This window comes from Gallus gallus, chromosome 27 (genome assembly GCF_016699485.2).
Source record: "Gallus gallus isolate bGalGal1 chromosome 27, bGalGal1.mat.broiler.GRCg7b, whole genome shotgun sequence".
NCBI lineage: Eukaryota > Metazoa > Chordata > Aves > Galliformes > Phasianidae > Gallus > Gallus gallus.
Genome location: NC_052558.1, coordinates 4814653 through 4835614, shown reverse-complemented (window position 1 = coordinate 4835614; position 20962 = coordinate 4814653). Strand labels below are relative to the sequence as shown.

At 62.1% G+C, this 20962-nt stretch overlaps 4 protein-coding genes across 6 annotated transcripts; 3 read left to right on the top strand and 1 right to left on the bottom strand.

The window, feature by feature from the left end:
• Positions 1 to 1099: 1099 nt before the first annotated feature.
• Positions 1100 to 1944, bottom strand: HSPB9 (heat shock protein family B (small) member 9). The gene has a single exon (NM_001010842.3). The coding sequence runs from the start codon at positions 1825 to 1827 to the stop codon at positions 1246 to 1248; it is 582 nt and encodes a 193-aa protein (NP_001010842.2). The 5' UTR covers positions 1828 to 1944; the 3' UTR covers positions 1100 to 1245.
• Positions 1945 to 2812: 868 nt separating this feature from the next.
• On the top strand, positions 2813 to 3602 carry LOC772158 (heat shock protein 30C-like). Its single transcript, XM_003642832.6, has one exon. It carries the CDS (start codon positions 2857 to 2859, stop codon positions 3457 to 3459), a length of 603 nt encoding a protein of 200 aa, XP_003642880.1. The 5' UTR covers positions 2813 to 2856; the 3' UTR covers positions 3460 to 3602.
• Positions 3603 to 4346: 744 nt separating this feature from the next.
• On the top strand, positions 4347 to 10173 carry KAT2A (lysine acetyltransferase 2A). Of its 2 annotated transcripts, none has more exons than XM_015299653.4 (18): positions 4347 to 4619; positions 4985 to 5108; positions 5208 to 5353; positions 5524 to 5613; positions 5935 to 6116; positions 6207 to 6398; positions 6496 to 6602; positions 6692 to 6799; positions 6879 to 7015; positions 7134 to 7342; positions 7408 to 7534; positions 7617 to 7727; positions 7807 to 7950; positions 8151 to 8265; positions 8389 to 8425; positions 8554 to 8617; positions 8761 to 8845; positions 9063 to 10173. In XM_015299653.4, exons 1-18 carry the CDS (start codon positions 4377 to 4379, stop codon positions 9254 to 9256), a joined length of 2415 nt encoding a protein of 804 aa, XP_015155139.1. In that variant the 5' UTR covers positions 4347 to 4376; the 3' UTR covers positions 9257 to 10173. The 2 variants fall into 2 exon arrangements, with proteins under 2 accessions (XP_015155139.1, XP_015155138.1); XM_015299652.4 differs by having other exon boundaries at positions 7119 to 7342.
• A 136-nt stretch (positions 10174 to 10309) lies between these two features.
• On the top strand, positions 10310 to 18274 carry DHX58 (DExH-box helicase 58). Of its 2 annotated transcripts, none has more exons than XM_004948616.5 (12): positions 10310 to 10544; positions 10773 to 10974; positions 11056 to 11246; positions 11374 to 11490; positions 11748 to 11874; positions 11961 to 12143; positions 12225 to 12481; positions 12673 to 12822; positions 13038 to 13199; positions 13457 to 13647; positions 13838 to 13934; positions 14164 to 18274. In XM_004948616.5, the coding sequence occupies exons 1-12, from the start codon at positions 10326 to 10328 to the stop codon at positions 14341 to 14343; spliced, it is 2076 nt and encodes a 691-aa protein (XP_004948673.2). In that variant the 5' UTR covers positions 10310 to 10325; the 3' UTR covers positions 14344 to 18274. The 2 variants fall into 2 exon arrangements, with proteins under 2 accessions (XP_004948673.2, NP_001305337.2); NM_001318408.2 differs by having other exon boundaries at positions 10310 to 10698; positions 14164 to 14742.
• Positions 18275 to 20962: the final 2688 nt, after the last annotated feature.

The following is a 20962-nucleotide window of genomic DNA, read 5'->3' as shown; positions in this document are numbered from 1 at the left end:
TTATTATGAGGAGCTGGCGGTGGTTTGCTATTTAATCACAGCAAATGTACAGTAGCATACTTAAGGTAAACAGTGAGAACTGTTCATCACCACCACTACTAGGCTATCTAGCTAGCTGTAGCAGAAGCTGAGGAGAGGTGGGAGGAGCAGTTTGCATAGGAATAGAAAGTTTATGTGACAGCTGGACAAACTTAGGGATAATATGCTCAAGAATTAGTCAGCAAATGCCTCTGTCCCTGGTGGACATTGGCATCAACAGATGCTAATGTCATGTTTCTGTAATGGCTGTTCATCTGCTGGAGGAGCTCAGAACCCTCATGAGATGTCAGGGGTCCCCTTCCTTCCGGGATGGTTTGTTTGTGCTGCTGGGTTCCCCAACAGCAAAAGAAGGACCTATTGCACAATGGCTACCCACTCCCAACTGAGCAGTGTAGGGAACAGAGCAAGGAGCTGTTGCCATCTGCTGGTTTCTTGTACAAGTGTTCCTAGTTGACAGGGCTCCATTTCTGGCCCATGCCTCGCGGTCTCCATCTCCCTGACAGAGGCTGTGATGCTCTCAGAGTGCCCTGCTGCTGCCCCAGCCTGTGCTGTTCAGGACTCTGGGTCTGTGCTCTGCAGAGCCTCTGTGCTGCTGGCACCGCTGTGAGGAAGAGCTGCCTGAGCTCAGAGCAGCTTTGGCACAAACAGGTGTTGTGCCTGCAGACCTGCCCAGACCTGGCCCCAAGTGCTGGAGGTGGGGACAGTACTGGAGCCTGGTTCCACCCTGCCTGCTGCTGCCATTCCCGAGGGATCTCCTGCAGCCCCTTTCTCAGCTGCCTGGGGAGAAAAGTAGCTGTGTCGGGACAGCCTTCACCTAACATGTCTTCCAGCACAGTTGTCTTCCTATTGAGAGGCACTGGTCTGAGCATGAGGGCTATGGAGCTGCTGCAGTGTGGGAGAACAGGGATGATCTCCCTGCTCTGAGCAGCACAGGGGCTCTGCTGTCAGCCCTGTAGCACTAAGAGCAGAGAGGGTTTTACCCTCTCCATGCACCCACCCAGAGCTGAGATCAAGGCTCAGCCACCCCACCAATCACCCCCCCAAAAGAAGCACAGCCAGGTTCTATGCAAAACGTTTTTTTATTGGATACAAAAACGAGGACATTCCAGTATAGTGAAAAACATGATGGATGGAGCGTGTCTGGGCGAGAGCCCCAGACTCACTGCCGTCTCTGCTGGTCCCGATGCAGACCGTTGTTCCGTCCCATCACGCCTGGGCTTTGCTGACAGCTCCATCCTTGGCTGCCCCGGGCTGCGGAGCTGCGGGGCTCACCTGGATGGGCACACTCCTCTCAGCAGAAGACGGCAGGGCCAGCCGGGGGGCCTCGATGCGCAGCTGCCCCTCCGGGGACAGGGAGCAGGTCAGCGCCTCGGCGTCCACCTCCTCGGGCACGTCCCACTCGCGCTTCAGCACCTCGTACTTGTAGGAGAAGGAGCCCTTCTCGTCCGTGTTCTGCGTCTCCTTCTGCCCCACCAGCACCACCTTCCTGCCCACCACCTTCACCGACAGCTGCTCAGGGGCGAAGTTCTTCACATCCTGGCAGACGGAGAAGCCCTCCCCGGAGCCCTGGGCTGGGGCTGCGCTGCTGCTCGGTGCCTGCTCTGCGGCGATGGGTCCGTGGCTGCTCAGGAGCTGCTCGAAGCTGCTCATGAACTGCCGAGCCTTCTCCATCTCCTGCTGCAGCTCGCTGAAGATGGTCTCTGCGTGCGGCCAGAGGGTCCTCACCGTGCCCAGCCGGGTGGCCAGGGAGCTGGAGGCGAATGGAGCGAGGTGCATCCGGCAAAGCATCGTTGTTGATGTTGATGTTGTTGTCGCTGCTGCTGCTGCTGCTGCTGCTGCTGCTGCTGCTGCTGCTCTCAGCTCTTTGCTCTCAGCTGTTTCCTCTCCGGGAGTTGGGAGCGTTGTGCTCCGGCTCCGGCGCCCGCGGCTTTTATTGCCCTCTCCGGGAGGAGTGGCCTCGGCCCGCGGATGTCGTCACCCTCGGGAGAAGAGCGGGGCTCGTTCTGGCCCGTTCCAGCTCATTCTTGTTACTCATCGCTGAGGTGAGGCGCCTCTTACCTCACGGCCCAAATACCTTCGCTCTTACTCTTGTAGCTCTGCTCTCCTGAATTATAATTAGCAGCATCACCTCAGCCTCCGAGCGGGATGCCCGAACCGCCCCTGCCAAAAATCCGTGGCCTTTCTGTTTCCCGGCAGGGAGCGGGGCCGGACTCCCCTCCTCGCTGCCACCCCCTCCCCTCGGCCCATTCGCCCCCTGCCCCACTCACAGGGCCCCCCTCGGCAGTGCGTCCCACCCACCGCGCGCTGTTGGGACCCACGGGACACACCGAAGCAAACCCGTGCCCGCCCCACGCAGGGCCCACCGGCGCTGCGTTCAGGGCTGTACGGAGTCCCGAACGTGGGGGGTGGGTCTGGAAAGTGCGAGAGGCGCCGGGCAGCGGTGACACCGTGGCGGTGGGACGGTCCCTGCGCAGCGTGACCCGCGCTGCAGTGCGGGGCTGCGGGAGGGCTTTGTTTGCCCCCTCGGCCGGCGGTGCCGCGTGCTGCATCACGGTGGCTCTGCAGAAACCCGAGCCTCGGCGGTGACTGCAGCTCCCTATTTGAGGAGGGTGACTCGGCCCCAGAAGCAGGCGCTGCTATTTTGGCCGGTGGATAATCAGCCGCGCAAAAATAGGCGATGGCTCCAGGAGGGCGCGTAGGGAGAGAGCGTTCTGGAAGGGGCACACCCCTGGGAAGAGGAGGATAAAACCCCGCGTCCCGGCGGCAGCCCAGCACCGCTCCAGCCCTGAGCACAGCCTCAGCCGCAGCACCGCAGAGATGCTTTGCCGCCTGCACTTCATGCCGCCCGCCTCCGGGTCTCTGTTCCCGTGGCTGGGACCCGTCCGCACCCTCTGGCCGCACCCAGGCACCCTCTTTGCTGAGCTGGAGAGAGAGATACGGATGGAGATGGAGAGGGCTCGGCAGTTCATGAGCAGCTTCGAGCAGCTGCTGAGCAGCGGGAGCAGCTCCAACCGCGTCAGCATCGAGCGGGCACCGAGCAGCAGCGCGGCTCTGACCCAGGGCTCCGGGGAGGGCTTCTCCGTCTGCCAGGACGTGAAGGACTTCGCCCCCGAGCAGCTGTCGGTGAAGGTGGTGGGCAGGAAGGTGGTGCTGGTGGGGCAGAAGGAGACGCAGAGCACGGACGAGAAGGGCTCCTTCTCCTACAAGTACGAGGTGCTGAAGCGCGAGTGGGACGTGCCCGAGGAGGTGGACGCCGAGGCGCTGACCTGCTCCCTGTCCAGCGAGGGGCAGCTGCGCATCGAGGCCCCCCGGCTGGCCCTGCCGCCCCCCAACGAGAGGAACGTGCCCATCCAGCTGCCAGCAGTAGCGGCACAGCCGGCGGCCAACGCCGAGGACGGAGCAGAGAGAGCCAAGGCGTGATGGAGCAGCGCGGGGCCGGGCTGAGCCCGGTGCTGGGGCACCGCCGGCCGCAGAGCGGGGCTGTGCCGGCCCTGACGGGGGGGGATCTCTGGCCAAAGCGTGTAGATTTTTTTGATATGTAATAAACGTCCCTGAGTTTTACATATACGGCTCGTGTGTTTGCTGGTTTGGCCTCGCTGTGCTCTCGCAGCGGGACGGCCATCCCGGGAGCCGCACCGCGCTGCAAAAGGCGCATCCCTGGCACATCTCCGCCCCCTGCCCTGCCGGAGACAGACGGACGGGGAGGGCTCCCGCTCACGCACGGCGACACGACCGCGGAGAGCCCTCGGAGACGGCGCTGGGCTCTTCGGGAAGGCGCTGGGACACTCGCCGCGCTGCCGGGGCGGGGACAGCAGCCGTGCCCCCCCCGCCCCGCCCCGCCCCGCCGCTGCTCGCACCTTCCAGGCGCTGCGGGGCTCCCCGCGAAGGGCGTTCCGCCAAACCGCGCCCCCCCGCGGGGCTGCGGGCGGAGCCGCTCCACGGATGGGCGGACGGGCGCCGTCCGCTCCGTATTTGCCGGCTGTGGGCGCGGCCGCGCTCCGCGTTTGGCGGCGCGGCGGATCCGTTCCGCGGTTCGGTCCCGGGCTCCGGGCCGGCGCCCCCCGGTAACCCCCGCTGAGCGTCGGCCCCGCGTTACCGGCGTAGCCCCGGGATGGGCGCTCCGAGCTGTGGCTCCACGGTGAGCCCGCAGGGAGCCTCCTTTGTGTCGGGACGCCGTGCTCGGAGCGCCCGGCCGCCGGCCCGGCTCGCACGCGGCGGTGCGGAGCGCCGGGTGCCGTCCCGGTATCGCCGCTCTCGGCCCTCCCCGCTGCGAACTACCGCTCCCGGCGTGCCCGGCGCGCAGGCGCAGTGAGCTCGGAGCTCACGCCGGGCCCGGCATGGCGGAGCCGGAGGCCGCGCAGCCCGGGAGACCCCCGCCGGCTCCGGGAACGGCGGCGGCGCCGAACGCCGGGGTGGGGAGCGGCGGAACGGCTCCGGGAGGAGCGGGCGGGGCGGGTTCCAGCGACCCGGCGCGGCCCGGGCTCAGCCAGCAGCAGCGGGCGAGTCAACGCAAGGCGCAGGTGCGGGGGTTCCCCCGCGGCAAGAAGCTGGAGAAGCTGGGGGTGTTCTCGGCCTGCAAGGTGGGCGCGGGGGGGCTGCGGGGTGAGGATACCGCGCCGTGCGGGAGGGGATGCGGGGCGGTGCGCGGGCGGGGGGTGCGGGAACCGCACGCTGAGCTTTGCGGGGCGGTGCTGCGCGTGGGTCGGAGGTGCGGAGCGCCGGGCTGTGCAGCGCGGTGAGGGGGCGGGGGATGCTGCGGTGGGGCGCTGAGCAGCGCTGGGTGTGCGCGGGCGGGGGGTGCTGCTGCCGGGGACAGCGTTCGGCGTTGGGGCGGGATGGGTGCTGAGGCTTCGTGGAGGGGGGGTGGGTGAAGCCGCTCAGCCGTTTGTTGGCTGCGTCGTGCATTGGGCTGCTGTGCGATGGCCTCTCCCACCCCTCCTCGCAGGCTAACGATGCCTGCAAGTGCAACGGCTGGAAGAACCCCAACCCTCCCACCGCCCCCCGCATGGACCTGCAGCAGCCGGTGACCAACCTGAGCGAGCCCTGCCGCAGCTGCAGCCACGCGTTGGGTAACCCCCCCACGCCCCCAGGGCTGCACCACTGCTGGGACCCCCGGGGTGGGGAGCGGTGCCCACCCCCCGTCTCACCGTGTGCTGTCTCTGCCACAGCCGACCACGTGTCCCACCTGGAGAACGTCTCGGAGGAGGAGATCAACCGACTGCTGGGCATGGTGGTGGACGTGGAGAACCTCTTCATGTCAGTGCACAAGGAGGAGGACACGGACACCAAGCAGGTCTATTTCTACCTGTTCAAGGTGCGTCTGTCTGTCCTGCTGCTCACCCTCTGCCCGACCTGCAGGCAGCTGCGCTCTGTGCAGCCCCGTTTCAGAGCTGCGGAGCTGCTGTGTCCGATCTCCCGGGAAGGGAGGTGTCCGGGGAATGAGTGGGCATTGAGTGGTGACGGTGTCCCATGGGGTCTTTGCAGCTCCTCAGGAAGTGCATCCTGCAGATGAGCCAGCCGGTGGTCGAGGGGTCGCTGGGGAGCCCCCCATTTGAGAAACCCAACATTGAGCAGGTGAGGCCGCTGTGGGCTGTGCTGGGGGGCAGGCTGGGCTGAATACCCTGAGCTGAGCAAACACAGTGGCGTTTGGGCATTGTGGTGACCCCACGCACTGTGCTGCAAACTCGTGGAGCTCTCAGCTTTGTCACCGAGAGTGGAAAATGAGAGTGTGTGCGGTGATGGTGGCAGCGGTGGCCCTTCTGCTCCTGCTGCTTCTCCAGGCCTGCTGCTTCTCCAGGCCTCCTGCTTGCATCTCGGAGGTGCCTGTAGGCAGCTGGGCTCCGCGGCGCAGTGACCCGCGGCCCTGGCACCCTCCGACCCACTCCTCTCCCCCAGGGGGTCCTGAACTTCGTGCAGTACAAATTCAGCCACCTCCCGCCCAAGGAGCGGCAGACGATGTATGAGCTCTCCAAGATGTTCCTGCTCTGCCTCAACTACTGGAAGCTGGAGACACCGTCGCAGTTCCGGCAGCGCTCGCAGAACGACGACGTGGCCACCTACAAGGTCAACTACACCAGGTGAGGGGGGGCGCCTCTGCCTGGGTCTCTTTCAGCAGCACTGCTGCCGGGGGGGGTCGCAGCCCCAGGATTGCACGCTCTCTCCCCCAGGTGGCTGTGCTACTGCCACGTGCCGCAGAGCTGCGACAGCCTTCCCCGCTATGAGACCACGCACGTCTTTGGGCGCAGCCTCCTCAAGTCCATCTTCACTGTCACCCGCCGGCAGCTGCTGGAGAAGTTCCGGGTGGAGAAGGACAAGCTGGTGCCGGAGAAGCGCACGCTGATCCTCACCCACTTCCCCAAGTAGGTGCCTGGCACGGGGCTGCCGTCTGCGCGGCCGTTTCCTCTGCGCTCCCCACGGGGCTGTGTGCACCCAGCTCGGCACGCTGCTCCCTGCCAGGTTCCTGTCCATGCTGGAGGAGGAGATCTATGGTGAGAACTCACCCATATGGGAGGCGGATTTCACTGTGCCGGCTGCAGAGGGCGCCCAGCTGGTGTCACGCTCAGGTACCGAAGGGTGATGGCCGGGCCGGTGCTGTCACCGCTGCAGCGTGGATGGGGCTCCCTCGTACTTACGGCTGTTTGCTCTCCTGCAGCCACCGTCAGTGCCGTCACGGTGCCCACCGCACCGCTCTTCAGCAAGAAGCTCAGCAGCAGCAGCTTGGCCACGAGCATGGATGCCGGCACGCCGGAGCCTCTGCCGGGTAGGGCAGAGGGCAGGGAGTGGGAACAGCCCCGGCCCAGTGCGGGGGGCTCTGCCTGACGAGCTGCGTGCTGCCCCAGGGGAGAAGCGGAAGCTGCCAGAGAGCCTGACGCTGGAGGATGCCAAGAGGATCCGCGTGATGGGCGACATCCCCATGGAGCTGGTGAACGAGGTGATGCTGACCATCACCGACCCCGCTGCCATGCTGGGCCCTGAGGTACGGGCAGGGGGGGCACGTGGGGATGGCACCGCCGTGGGGCGCAGCTCGTGGGGTGCTGGCACCTCGGGGGCTCTGAGGTCCTGGGGCCGGGGGGGCTCAGCTGCCCCCTATGCAGACCAGCCTGTTGTCGGCCAACGCGGCGCGGGATGAGACCGCCCGGCTGGAGGAGCGCCGCGGCATCATCGAGTTCCACGTCATCGGCAACTCGCTCTCGCAGAAGTCCAACAAGAAGATCCTGATGTGGCTGGTGGGCCTGCAGAACGTCTTCTCGCACCAGCTGCCCCGCATGCCCAAGGAGTACATCACCCGCCTCGTCTTCGACCCGTGGGTGCTGGGGGCTGCGGGGGCTGCGTGGGGCTCCCCCCGCCTCACTGTCGGTTTGGCTGCAGGAAGCACAAGACCTTGGCACTCATCAAGGATGGCCGTGTGATCGGGGGCATCTGCTTCCGCATGTTTCCCACCCAGGGCTTCACTGAGATTGTCTTCTGCGCCGTGACATCCAATGAGCAAGTGAAGGTGAGGCCAGAACCCCCCTGGGGGGGGGCTTACGGACTGCCTTGGGGGTGTGAGGACCCCATCTCATGGCAGCCCCCCCCAGGGCTACGGGACACACCTGATGAACCACCTGAAGGAGTACCACATCAAGCACAACATCCTCTACTTCCTCACCTATGCCGATGAGTATGCCATTGGCTACTTCAAGAAGCAGGTGGGTTCCTTCCCCTGCTGCTTCCCCCCAGCCCGACCCTCTGTCCCTGAGCTCCATCCCACCTCTCCTCCCCTTCCAGGGCTTCTCTAAGGACATCAAGGTCCCCAAGAGCCGCTACCTGGGCTACATCAAGGACTACGAGGGGGCAACCTTGATGGAGTGCGAGCTGAACCCCCGCATCCCCTATACTGAGCTTTCCCACATCATCAAAAAGCAGAAGGAGGTACCTCTGACCCCCCCAGAAGTGAGGGGATGGGATGTGCCGGCCTTTGGGAACCATCCCTCCCTCACCCCTGCAGCCATGCTCACGGGATCAGCGCGGTGCCTTTTGGGGGCGGGGAGGGCTTCTCCTGGCTGTTACTCTGGGTCTGTTGCGGCCTCATGTCCCACAGCATCTGCTGACGTGCCACCTTCCCACTGCAGATCATCAAGAAGCTGATTGAGAGGAAGCAAGCGCAGATCCGCAAGGTCTACCCTGGCCTGACCTGCTTCAAGGAGGGCGTGCGGCAGATCCCCATCGAGAGCGTCCCCGGCATCCGTGAGCTCTCCGTGCTGCCCAGGGGGCGGGGGTGGCAGGGCTCATCCAGACCCCTCGGTGAGGCGTAGAGCCCCGCGTGTGTGGGGGCAGAGCCCTCTGGTGACGCCGACCCTTTCCTTCCAGGAGAAACGGGTTGGAAACCGCTGGGGAAGGAGAAAGGGTGAGTGAGGGGTCCCAAGGTGCGCTGGAGCCGTGGGCTCCTGCTCTGTGCCACCCCTGGCCCTGCAGCAGTAGCCTTGTACTGGGGTGCAGGAGCCTCGTGCTGATGGACTCTGCTCTGCCCTGCAGGAAGGAGCTGAAGGACCCGGACCAGCTCTACAACACCCTGAAGAACCTCCTGGCCCAGATCAAGGTGTGGGGCGGGTGTACGCTGCTGTGCCATCCCCCGTGCTGTTCCTGGGAGGGGGCGGCCAGGTGTCCCCGACGTGGCTCTGTCTGGGCTGTGGGCGCAGGGCAGGGGCTGATGCTGCAGTAACTCTGCCCCTCTCCCCACAGACCCACCCCAGCGCGTGGCCCTTCATGGAGCCGGTGAAGAAATCGGAGGCGCCGGACTACTATGAAATCATCCGCTTCCCTATTGGTGGGTGCCTGGGGGCTGTGGGGGTAACGGGGGATTGCAGCGTGCCCCGGTGCAGTGCTGGGCAGGGGCTGTCCCAGGGGGTGAGCCGGGCAGCAGAATGGGACCCATCAGGGACCCCCCTGGCTGTGGCTGGTGGTGGGAGGGGGACCTACCTGCAGGGCTGGGTGGGGGGGGAGGCGCAGTGATGTGATGGGGCCCGGCCCTTTCCCACCCCCAGACCTGAAGACCATGACGGAGCGCCTGAAGAACCGCTACTACGTCACCAAGAAGCTGTTCATTGCCGACCTGCAGCGCATCATCACCAACTGCCGCGAGTACAACCCGCCCGACAGCGACTACTGCAAGTGTGCCAACACCCTGGAGAAGTTCTTCTACTTCAAGCTGAAGGAAGGGGGGCTCATCGACAAGTAGGGGGTGGTCTGGATGTGCTGTGGCTGCCACGACCCCCCCCTGGTCCCGCTGGCAGGGAGGAGCAGGGCTGGGGTCCAGAGAGGCCATCCAGGATGCGGCCCTGTTCTGTGGGCAGGGGCTGCTGCTGGGTTTGCTGCTTCTGGGGGGGTGGGGAGGTGTTGGGCAGCTGCAGTGCTGCCAGTCCCTCTCTTGGTGGTTGTGGAAGGGGGGCTGGAGCGGGGCTGCCTCTCCCCCCAGGGTTGTGCCTTCTGCCCCCGCTCGGTGCCAGGGCAGGGGCACACAAGTGCTTTGGTGTTCTGCACGGACCTCAGCCCCTGCTCCTGTCCACGCACAGGCAGCGCCTGCCCCTCTTCTTGAATGTACTGTGGGGCAGCTCCCTGCCCCCCCTGCCCCCCCCCAGGCTGCAGGGCAGAGGTGCTGAGCTGGGGGGTGTCCCTCCTCCCACTGCCTCTCTCAGCTCTTCCCTCCTGCAGGAGCACAGCCCTCTGCTCTCCCCCCACTGCTTGTAGCCCTGCAGGGAGTGGTGGGGGCTCTTCCAGCTCCTTGCTGTGGGTGGGGGCCAACCCCCCCTTCCCCTTGTTGTCCTGCAGCCCCGGAGTTGGGGCTGGCTGTTGTGTGCATCCCTCCTTGTGCCCGTGTGTCCCTGTACCTCCCTGGGAGCTGTGCTGGGGTGCATCCCACGTAGCATTAATGTGTCCTCCTCCTCCGTCCTGCATTTGGTCGCCTGCTGCCTTACCCCCTGTGCTGTCCTTGCCGTGTGAACTCTGGTGCTGCTCTACAGGCTCGCTGGCCTTGCTGGGGTGGGACCAGACCCTGTCCCACTGTTCGCATCCACCCATTCCATGTGACTGTTTTGTTTGGATTGGTTTTCTTTCTTTTATTATTTTTTATTTTTTAATTAAATGTACTTGTGCAGAGCCAGCTGTCCCTGTGCCTGACCCTGCAGCAGGACCGGGGGGGCTGAACTCAGTGCCTGGGGGGGGGGGGGGGGGGCAGTGGGTCAGAGGATGGGCGATGGTTGGGGTGCGCGGTGCCGATATGGGGCGCTCGGGACCGCCCCCGGAGCGCGATGACGCCGCGGAGCTCCGCCTGCTTTCGGTTTCGGTTCAGGTCCGAGGATCCCGGCGGGGGGGGCGGCCCGGGGGCTGCGGTGCGGTGCGGTGCGGCTCTGCCGGGGCTCCTTCTCCCAGCGCAGCTCGGCACGGCGTGCGGCCCCGCTTTCGTTTCCCGACCTCTCTCCCTCCGGTGCTCCGTTCCCCAGCCGGGACGCGGCGATGGAGCTCCACGGGTACCAACTCGAGGCGGTGGCTCCGGCGCTGCGCGGCCGTAACAGCATCGTGTGGCTGCCCACGGGCGCCGGCAAAACCCGCGCGGCTGTGCACGTCTGCAGGCGGCACCTGGAGGGGCGGCGGGGCGGCCGGGTGGCCGTGCTGGTCAACAAGGTGCCCGGGGACCCCCCACCCCCGGGGACTGCGGGGCCACGGCCGGGGCTGATGAGCCTATGGGCACCCATCAGGTGCACCTGGTGCAGCAGCACTTGGAGAAGGAGTTCCACGTCCTGCGCGATGCCTTCAAAGTGACAGCGGTCAGCGGGGACAGCAGCCACAAATGCTTCTTTGGGCAGCTGGCGAAGGGCAGCGATGTGGTCATCTGCACAGCACAGATCCTGCAGAACGCACTGCTCAGCGGGGAGGAGGAGGCGCGCGTGGAGCTGACGGGTGGGTGTGGGACCCCACGGCCGGGCTGGGGGCTGCCCCGGGGTGAGCGGCTCACCCTGCTGCCCTGCTTTGCCCGCGCAGATTTCTCCCTGCTGGTGATAGATGAGTGCCACCACACTCAAAAGGAAGCTGTCTACAACAAAATCATGCTGAGTTACCTCCAGAAGAAGCTCAGCGGGCAGCGGGACCTGCCGCAGATCCTGGGCCTGACGGCATCCCCCGGCACTGGGGGGGAAACGTCCTTTGAAGGGGCTGTGGAGCACATCCTGCAGGTGGGTGCTGCTCCCCACTCCTGAGCTTCTGGGGCTCCAAACAGAGTGGGTTCTGGCATTGTGCTGTGCACTGCACGGCGGTGGGCTGCTGGGCCTCAGGGCTGGCTTTGGGGCTCTCCCCTTTCAGATCTGTGCCAACTTGGACACCGAGGTGATCGCATCAGCACAGGAGCACGCACAGCACCTGCAGAGCCACGTGCCCCAGCCCACGAAGCAGTACGACCTGTGCCAGGAGAGGGAGCAGGTAAGAGGTGGTGGGTTGAGCCCACAGCGCTGCTCCCTATGACCCCAAAGCTCTCATTTGCTGCTGAGCTGGGGGTCTCTCCTGGCTGTTTGATGCCCACCCCCCACGTGGATTAGACCAGCTGCAGGAATCAGCTCACCCAGAGCCCACCTGGGTCCTGCCATGCAAACCGCCCCAATCCCCACCAAGCTGTGCCCCTAAGGCTGACCAGGGCAATATCCCCAATCCCATGGGTCCTGAGCCCCCTCTGCCACCAGGACCCCTTTGGCCAACGGCTGAAGAAGATCATGGCACAGATCCAGGAGCACATGGAGATGCCTGAGCTGCCGCAGAACTTCGGCACGCAGGTGTATGAGCAGCGCATCGTGGAGCTGGAGAACAGAGGTGAGGAGCTCGCCCAGGTGAGGGTCCTGGGGGGGTGATGGGCTGGCAGGGCGGGATGTGACCTCACTGTCACCGTTCTTTGCCAGCGGCGGAGAGGTTTTGTCGCAAGACGCGGGTGTGCGCCCTGCACCTGCGCAGGTACAATGATGCACTGCTGATCAACGACACCGTGCGCATGATGGACGCCTTCCAGTGCCTGCAGCACTTCTATGCTGATAAGAGGGATACAAAGGACCCCACTGAGCGCTTCCTGGCCACCACCTTTGAGGGTAAAGGAGAGGGGGAGGGGAGCGGCAGGGTGGTCCAGGCTGCTTTTGAGGCATAGCCCTCACACACAGTTCTCTGCACAGAGAACAGGGCCACGCTGCAGGCGCTGGCTGGAGACCAGCGCTATGAGAACCCCCGGCTGAGCAAACTGGAGGAGATCCTGCAGGAGCACTTCCAGCCCCCGGGGTCATCTCGCGGCATTGTCTTCACCAAGACCCGGCAGAGCGCACACAGCCTGCTCAGCTGGCTGCAGGACACAGCTGGGCTGTGTGGGCAGCACATCAGGGCAGCTGTGCTCACCGGTAGCGGCCACAGCAACCAGGCCAAGGGCATGACCCAGGTGGGGGCCCAGGACGTGCGCAGCCCCACTGTGCTCCAGGGCAATGCTGATGATGGGGTGGAACTGGTTGGGGATCCAGCCCGACCCCTCTCTGCACGCTCTGTGGGTGCTGTGTGTGCTGCCGGGGCTCGGAGCCACGCACAGCCCTCAGTCCTGGGGTACCACCGAAGTGTCCCCCCTTCTCTCCCCAGAATGAGCAGCAGGACGTGATCACACTGTTCCGCTACGGAGAGCTCAACCTGCTCTTTTCCACCAGCGTGGCCGAGGAGGGCCTGGACATCCCTGAGTGCAACATTGTGGTGCGCTACGGGCTGATGACCAACGAGATTGCCATGGTGCAGGTAGCACCCAGGATCCCCCCGGCCCCGAGGCACCTGGGTGGCACCTGGGGACCTCCCCATGCCCCTGGTGCCTACTGACAGCTCCCTGGGGGTGAGCCTGGCCCTGGCACAGCATTGCCCATGGAGGTGTGGGGCACAGGTGGAGCACTCTGCCCTGCCCTGTGCATCCTGCGGCACAAGGGGCTCAGCCGCAGTGTTTGTTCTCTGTGCTGCAGGCCCGGGGTCGTGCCCGTGCCCAGAACAGTATGTACTCTGTCCTCGCCAAAGCCAACAGCCGGGAGGTGTACCGAGAGCAGCTCAATGAGAGCCTGGTGGGGCTCATGGAGAGGGCCATCAGAGCAGTGCAAGCCATGCCTGAGCGGGAGTACCGCCTGAAGGTGAGCGCAGGGAGGGCTGCACTGCTCCTTCTTGCATCTGCCTGTGGGCACACTGATTCTGCTCTCCCCTTGAGGCAGTGCTGGCTCCTGGAAAGGGGTAGCGGGAACTGTATGGCACAGCACATCTCTGTCCTTCCATGCAGCTTGTGTTCCCTGGGATGCTACATCTCTCTATGGCCACAACTCTTACTGCACCTACAGCCTGTCTGTATCATCCTTGCTGACCCCATCCTCCTGCCTCTCTGCCCTCCTTGCAGATCGTGGAGTTGCAGAGAAATGCTGTTCTCAGCTGGCAAGTGAAGGAAGCCAGGAGCAGCGAGAGGCGGCAGCTGCACGACCCGGATGATGTTTACTTCCACTGTGTCAACTGCAATGTGGCCGTGTGCCGCGGCAGCGACATCCGCACGGTGGAGGCCATGCACCATGTGAACATCAACCCCAACTTCAGGTAGGAGGGGGTGGGCAGAGTCCAGTGGTCAGAGCTGAGCTCTGCCCAGGGCAGGGGGGTGGCTGCTGCCTGCTCCTCCTTGGGGACGTTGGTCCGGGGAGGTCACGGGGGCTGCGTGGGACTGTGGGAAAGCTGAGTTTTGTCCCCCGGATCACCCCCTTCAGGGTGTCTTTTGTTTCCTTTCTTACAGGTTTTATTATACAGTCTCATCTGGGAAAATACACTTTGAGCGGACGTTCAGGGACTGGGAGCCCGGGTGCCGCATTGTGTGCAGTGAGTGCAGGCAGGTGAGCTCCTGGGCTGTGTCACAGCCCACGCAGCAAGAAACAGGAGCTGCATTTCCCTTTGGCCCGTGGGTGCTGCACACGTGGACCATTGTTGTGGGCAGCTCCTAAGGGGGATGTGTGCGGGGAGTGAGGAGCTGCCTCCAGCTTCCAGACGTGGGGCCGGGTGCAAGGTCCTGCAGCCCAGGGTTGCGTCACCCTGTGCGTGAGTGTCCCCTCCTTGTCCACGCAGGAGTGGGGAATGGAGATGATCTACCGGAACGTGACGTTGCCCATCCTCAGCATCAAAAACTTTGTGGTGGTGACCCCGGATGAGAAGAAGAAGTACAAGAAGTGGAGCACAGTGACGTTCCCCATCGAGGAGTTCAGCTACCTGGAGTACTGCTCCAGCGCTCAGGACGAGTCCCTGTAGTGCCGACTCACTCAGGGCTGCTCCCGGGCCACACCTGAGGCTGGGGAACCTTTCCATCACCTTTGACACAGGACGTTGCTTCGTGCCCGTGCAGGCGGGCTGCACCTCTCTGCAGACGCATCACAGCCTGTCTGCACTTTGCTGTGTGCAATCCTGCTGGAGTGACTGCGGAACTCTGCTAAAGGACGTGCGGTATCGGGCTGGGACAGCCCCGCGCCCCCGCTGCCGGGCAGCTGCTGCCGTCCCCGCCGTGCCGGGGCTGCTCCCGCGGCGCTGCATCCACACAGCGAACCGACGGCCCCGCGGTGCGATCCGGAGCGCGTCCGCTTTATGAAGTCGGGCATCCTGCGTGGTAAACGCGCGCGGTGGGTACCTGGAAAGCGCTGTGCGGTCTCTTCCATCGTGCGAGCCGGCTCGGGGCAAAGAACGCGTTGCCCTATTCGTGTTCCCGTCCCGCTCCTCTCCGTCCCTCCTCGCTCTGCTCTCCCGTCGGCGGTCGCTAGAGGGAAGCGCACTCCCGTCCCGCTGCGGGCGCTGTGTGGGGCTGCCCCGGGGGTTCGGCTCCGTTCGGAAGCAGCGGCCGCCGTGGGGCTCAGCCCAAATTCAGGCGGGGGGTCTCTGGGGGGCAGTGCGAAGCCGCGCTCCCGCTCCAGAAACCGGGTAACGAGGCCGCGTGAGTTATTTGCGGCTCTCTGTGGGCTGCGGTGCCCTCTGCCCAAGATAAGGCCCCTCTGCGGGGACCCCAGATCATTTTGCTAAGCTCTAATTGTCCTGATTCGTGCTTGGAGAATCCAGGCTGCGAGTTAACCTGATGGTGCCTGCAGCACTCACCTCTCAGTCTGCACGGAGCCAGCTGTTCCCTTGTCCTCTTTGCTCCCTCAAACCAAAGTTTGTGCAGTGTTGCTCAAAGCTTCCCCATCTTTAGAGGTGCAGCAGACCCCATGGGATACGGGACCAGGAGAGCACTGTGATGTGGGGCTGTGTGGGGTTTGGAAGCAGCTCATGGTCTGCATCCAACCTCTGCTCCTTCCTCCCATCCCTGCTTTACCCCCAGCCCCATCTGGCTGCCCCTTCCCTGGAGCTCGGGCACCTTGGGTGCAGTGGCAGAGAGCAGCCAAGCTACGGTGACTGCTGCTGTGACCTTGGCTGGTGTCCTTCAGAGCCACTGTCCTTCAGAGGGAGAAGTCTGTACCTCCCCAGCAGCTCTGCCCTACATCCTCCTGGTGCCGGGGCCGCCACCTCCGGGGCTGCATCCTCAGTGCAGGGCAGGGGCTTCTCCCCTCCCATCAGCAGTTCAGGTCACTCCCATACATGTGGTCTGCAGCATACTCGTGCTCTGACCTCAGAGCTACAGGGATGCAGGGGCTGAGGGTCCCCATTCCCCAGGTTCACATCCTCCTCTCCCCCCTTCCTCATGCAGCTCAGGGCTGGGCAGGTTTCTCCTGTGATTAAAACAGACTGAGAGCCCCACTTCATCACTACAATTGCCCTGTCAATATGCAGGCATTAGCGAGGGCTGCTGGACCAGTCCTTGTGCACTGACACATCCCTGTCAATAACCCCTGGATTTAAGCCCGTGGCTCAGAGTATCTTTGCTTATCTCAGCTCCCCAAAGCACTTACGTTCCCGGCCATCATAACTCCCTGCCTGTAAGCACAGTCAGGCACCATTAGACCCGGAGCAAACAGCTGCTGCAGCAAATTCTGCAGCTAAAAGTGCCGTGAAGGTGTTTTCTACCTGCTCTGTTGCAGGTGAGTTCCTGCAGCCCAGCAGGTGAGGGCTCTGTATCGGGTGGGCTCACAGTGCAGGAATGTCCTGCAGCAGTGCGTGCCCATAGCAGTGCGTGCTCACAGAGCTCTCCCAGGCGAGGACAATGCAAGGATTTATTTTTATGCAGCCCATTTCATTTATCTCTGGCACATCACAGAGCGACAATTCACCTCTCGGTGCACCAGCTGCAAAAAGCTCTGCTCCCTCTGCCTGGAAGCACCTCAGATTGGCCCTTCCCCGAGGCTGGGTGTTTAACAGAGACTTACAGCTCAATCTGTTTAGCTTATCGAAAAGTAGCCTGAGATGTGCTTTGATTGCAGTGTACAAGCACCTTCCCGGGGAGAAAAGTGCCAGGTATTAAAAGCCCTTTAACTTTGCTGAGTGAGGAATAATGAGAACTGAAGGCTTGGAGATAAAGTCAGACGAAGGGACACTTGGAACCTGCAGCCAGAGGGGTGCTGGGGGGCCTCTCTGAGGGCAGTGCTGGGCTGGGCAGCTCCATCCCTCTGCCTGGTGTTGGCAGAAGGTGGGCAGCAGCGGGGCTGGGCTGGTGGCACTGGTGGGCACAGGGGGCAAAGGGCTGAACTTTGCTTTCCAGCACATCTTAAGCTCCTGTGCTCTGCTGAGCCTGGGAACGCAGAGGTGACCTTTCCTGGGGCAGCCGGAGCGTGATGAAGGAAATTTCTGCAACAAGGGAAATTCCAGCCTGCTGGGAAGTGTGCATCGTGGTGCAACTCCAACCCAAAATCAAGCACCTCTCTTCACTCTGATTGCAGCCCTGTGCCCACCTCTGCAGTGGGGGCAAGAGGGGCTGCAGGCCCTGCTGAGTACCCCAAGGAACCCCAGGAGCTGCTGCATAAGGGCCATAGCAGAGCTCAATTTGCTCCCTGCTGTTCCTGCATGCCCGGGCTCAGCTGCAGCCAGCAGAGCATGAAGCAGCTTTGCAGGTGCAAAGGCAAATCTGTCTGCCCGGCAGCTCCCAGATTTCAGAGCCAGGGCACAATGACACAGCTCTGCTCCAGCTGCTGCGGCGCTGCCAGCTTTATCCCAACCTTCCTCTCCACCTGCCGTCACTGCACCACAGTCAGAGCTGCGCACAGCGCTGCCCTCTTGGCTGCTACTGAAAAAATGAAATAAAAGGGAAACTCTCATCCTGGGCACGTGTTGGACAAAAAGGAACGGGGCAGCTCCAGCCCTGTGCTTGGGATGCCTTCATAAAGGGGTATTTCCAGGGCAGGTCTGCACCTGCGGATGGTCGGTGCCTCAGCAGAGCAGTGCAGGTGGGTGTGATGACCACAGATAACTGCTGGAGTCTGCACAGATCCGGAGAGGAGCAGAGACACAAAGCAGAGATATTGAGTAATTCCCAAACAACATTTCATGCGCTGAATATCTGGGCTGTGATTCTGCTGAGACCTGGCTTTGTAATTGGATCTGTCAAAAACCCATCACACTTAATGTGCAGCTGTCACCGAGACACGCGTTTTCATGCTGCACCTCAAGGCTGACGCCGGATTCCCCCTCTCCTGTCCCCCTTTGTGTGCTGGATCCATCATGGGAGCCTGGAGCTGCCTGGCCAGCAGAGGTTGTGCTGGTGACCCATTGCAGCTCCTGGTGGCCCCATCACATCATCTCCCCATAGAGGAAAGCCCAGGGAAACCCCAGCAGTGCACTGGGCTCTGGTCCCAGTAAACCCACCTGAGTTCCACCAGGCAAGGAGCAGGAGATGCAATGGGGATGTTTTGTGTATTGACACCATTTATAAGCTGATGTAAATGAGCTTTACATATTACTGCTTTCCTTGCTCATTGTTTGCAGGAGGAGGACAGAAATGTGCTCCTTCAACCTGTGCTTTGCAGGGCCCAGCCTTGCAGACCCCCGGCTCCCTGCCCACCATAAATCAGGGGGATCCCTGGAAGGTGCTGAGAGTGGGGCCAGATATGCTGGGATGGAGATGGGGATGGGGATGGAGATGGGGATGGGGATGGGAATGGGAATGGGAATGGGGACTGGGATGGGTGGTGACAGCAAGGCTGTGGTGGTGTCGGTGAGGCGTGGGAGCTGAGCAGCCTGCAGTTGCTGAGCACACGTGTACCTGTGTGTTTTTCACCTGAGTAATCAAAGTCTTTATCCAGCGTTTGATTAAAGGCCACGAAACACATTATCTTTGATTCTTTCACTTTATTTTTTGTTCCCTTCATTTGTCCCTTGGAGATGAGGGCTGCTCTGGTAGTTATTAGTCACAAAGCCCTAACCTCGCACTGCATTCTTGCTATCTGAGAAATGAATTATTAATGGTGCATTAAACAGAGACTGGAAAGGGGCCCTGGGACACTGATAATCAGGAGCTAATTGAGGAAGAAATGAGATACGGCTCCCCTTGCAGAGTGAGGGCTGTGCAGCACTGCGATACCGAAGGTGACCCCACAGCACCTCCTGCCCCACAGCACCCAGCAGCTGCTCAGCTCCTGCTGATGGCCAAGTGGGTGCACACAGCTGCAGGTGGGACACACTGCTGTGGGTGGGATGCTTTCCTCTGGGATGCTCTCCTGGAAGGGCCGCACGGTGAGGCAGGAGGGTTTATATCCCAGTGTGCCCTTTATTTATTGTCAGGTGCACCGCCTGGCATCGGCTGTGGGTCCGTTCCCTTGGCCTGCTCCATGGCTGCTGTGGGCATGGGGAGATATGGGGCTGCCACGACCCAGCCCAGCACAGGAGGGGATGTAACTCCTCTCCCTCTCCTCTGCAATGAGAGCTGAACAATTTCCATCATCTTTTATTTCTTCTCTTTTGCTATTTCTCTACACCACGGGCCTGTCAAGATTTTCTTTCCCCACTCCAGCTGCATTAAACTATAAAAAACGTCTCCCCTGGCCAAGCCGAGCAGCAGACCTGGGTGAGCAACACAGCTTCCTGCAGTGGCCTCAGGCAAAGCTGTGAAGGATGCAGTGGGGCAGTGATGTCCTGTCCACACCGTATGGGACCGGAGGACGGCTGAGATTGCCTGCAGCCGATGCAGCAGCACTGCACGGCCCACGGAGCTGTGGAGGCACAATGTGGGGCTGTGTCTGTGGGCACAATGTGGGGCTGCAGGGAGAGGGGGAGCCTGCAGGGAGGGCAGCCTGCATCTGGGGGAGGGATGCTGAGAAAGAAAAATGAGAACTAGGCTTATTCTGCAGGGAGAAGGCTATTTCTATCGCTGGAGCAGCATTGGCCTCGGTGACATTCTCTGAGCCACAGAGGCAGCAGTAACCTTCAGGAGATGGCAGGCAGCAGCGAGGGAGATAGGGGGAGCGGCTGTGCCCCCGCCATCCAACCACGTGTCCCCCCACAGCCCTGCCCCACTCTGCCCCCCACGGGATGACCCCTCCAGGCTGTGCTCGGGGTCTCGGCAGCACCTCTGCCCCGCTCAGCCCGGCTGGGGGTCCCCGAGCAGCACAACTCCCACACACACACCAACATTTCTGCGCCAGTGCTTTTCTAAACAGAAAGTTTGGTCTGGAATTTCATTTAAACATTAAGTGTAGGTAATTTATTTGTAATTAATGTAGACATCAAGTCCCACCTCTGGAATGCCTGTGAGCTTTGCAGTGTGGCTGGGAGGTGAGGTGGGAGCCAGGGGCTGGGCCTCCGAGCAGTTTGGGTTTAATTTTCCTCCTACAGCAAACGACCCCGATGTGATCCGTCTCTCATTGGGAAGAAGCACAAAACTCCCCTAAAATAACAGTTTTGTTTGGAACATGGAATAAACCCATCTCTCCTCCTCTTCTTGCCTTTGATAATGCTACCCGGGCTCGCAGATCCCTTCAAAGTGTTGCTCTTCCTTAAATATAAGTCTATTAAAAATTTAAACTGCTTTTCTATACAATAAAATTAACTCCCTGCAATTATGCAGCAGGCCTGGTTATCTTGTCTTTTGTAGGTTTTAATTAAAAGTTACGGGGGGAAGGGAAGAACAACTGCTGTGCACTGCCATGCATTGCCATGCACCGCCAGAGCCCTGCCCTGTGTGCCAGTGCCTTTCCCAGCAGCAGGACGTGGTGCTCACAGGGATGTGCAGGTGAGCAGCTGGGGCACAGGGGTGGATGTGGGGCACAGGGGTGGATGTGGGGCACAGGGGTGGTACCCAGCTGCCAGCTGCAGTGCAGCCCTGGGGGTCTGGCAAAGAGGGCAGTGGGGCACAGAGCTGCTCTCCTCCTGCCTGGAAGTTTCTCAGTATTAACGCAGGGATCTTCAGAGTAGGGTTGGCACCTAAAAATAGTCAGTGCACGGGTTGCGGTGGGGGCGGCTGCAGGGATGGGTGGTGCTGAGCAACCCTGTAAACACAGCAGTGATGTCCCTGGTGCTTCTTTCTGAGGTCACGCAATGCCCTCTGCTCCTTCCAGCTGCTGTGGGGCAAGAGGGGGCACACTGCACCCCGTGTCCCCTGCTGTGGGCACAGAGCATCCCTGCCATGCAGCAGTCTGAACTCTCTGCTGTGTTCTGCTACACAACCGAGGAACCGCATCCTGACCTGTGCTGGGACGAAGCGCCCACGGCACCGTGCACACCCACCCTGATGTGCTGCTTTCCCAATGGCCGGTGGAGCAGCGCCTGTCCTCCCACCTGTATCTCCACCACGACGTCCCCCCACTGTGTCCCTATGCACCCTGCAAAGACGCCTTTAACCCGAGATGGCTGGAGGTGCTCCTCCTGCCTTGTCTCCCCATCGCCTCCCCCTTCTCCCAGACATGAAGATACATCGACCTGGATTTGAAACATTTATGAAATCTTTACAGGCTTTTTGCAAAGGTTTTAATTCTCTGACAGCGCTGCTCTCACCAAAGAAAAAAATATATTTATGACTCAA

Bases quoted from the DNA above. Each gene is read 5' to 3' on its own strand.
- HSPB9 (NM_001010842.3), bottom strand. From the start codon at position 1,827: ATGCTTTGCCGGATGCACCTCGCTCCATTCGCCTCCAGCTCCCTGGCC.
- LOC772158 (XM_003642832.6), top strand. From the start codon at position 2,857: ATGCTTTGCCGCCTGCACTTCATGCCGCCCGCCTCCGGGTCTCTGTTC.
- KAT2A (XM_015299652.4), top strand. From the start codon at position 4,377: ATGGCGGAGCCGGAGGCCGCGCAGCCCGGGAGACCCCCGCCGGCTCCG. The intron at 5,614-5,934 runs GTGAGGCCGCTG...CCTCTCCCCCAG, and splicing joins AGAAACCCAACATTGAGCAG to GGGGTCCTGAACTTCGTGCA. The intron at 8,618-8,760 runs GTGTGGGGCGGG...CTCTCCCCACAG, and splicing joins ACCTCCTGGCCCAGATCAAG to ACCCACCCCAGCGCGTGGCC.
- DHX58 (XM_004948616.5), top strand. From the start codon at position 10,326: ATGACGCCGCGGAGCTCCGCCTGCTTTCGGTTTCGGTTCAGGTCCGAG. The intron at 13,200-13,456 runs GTGAGCGCAGGG...CCCTCCTTGCAG, and splicing joins AGCGGGAGTACCGCCTGAAG to ATCGTGGAGTTGCAGAGAAA. The intron at 13,935-14,163 runs GTGAGCTCCTGG...TTGTCCACGCAG, and splicing joins TGTGCAGTGAGTGCAGGCAG to GAGTGGGGAATGGAGATGAT.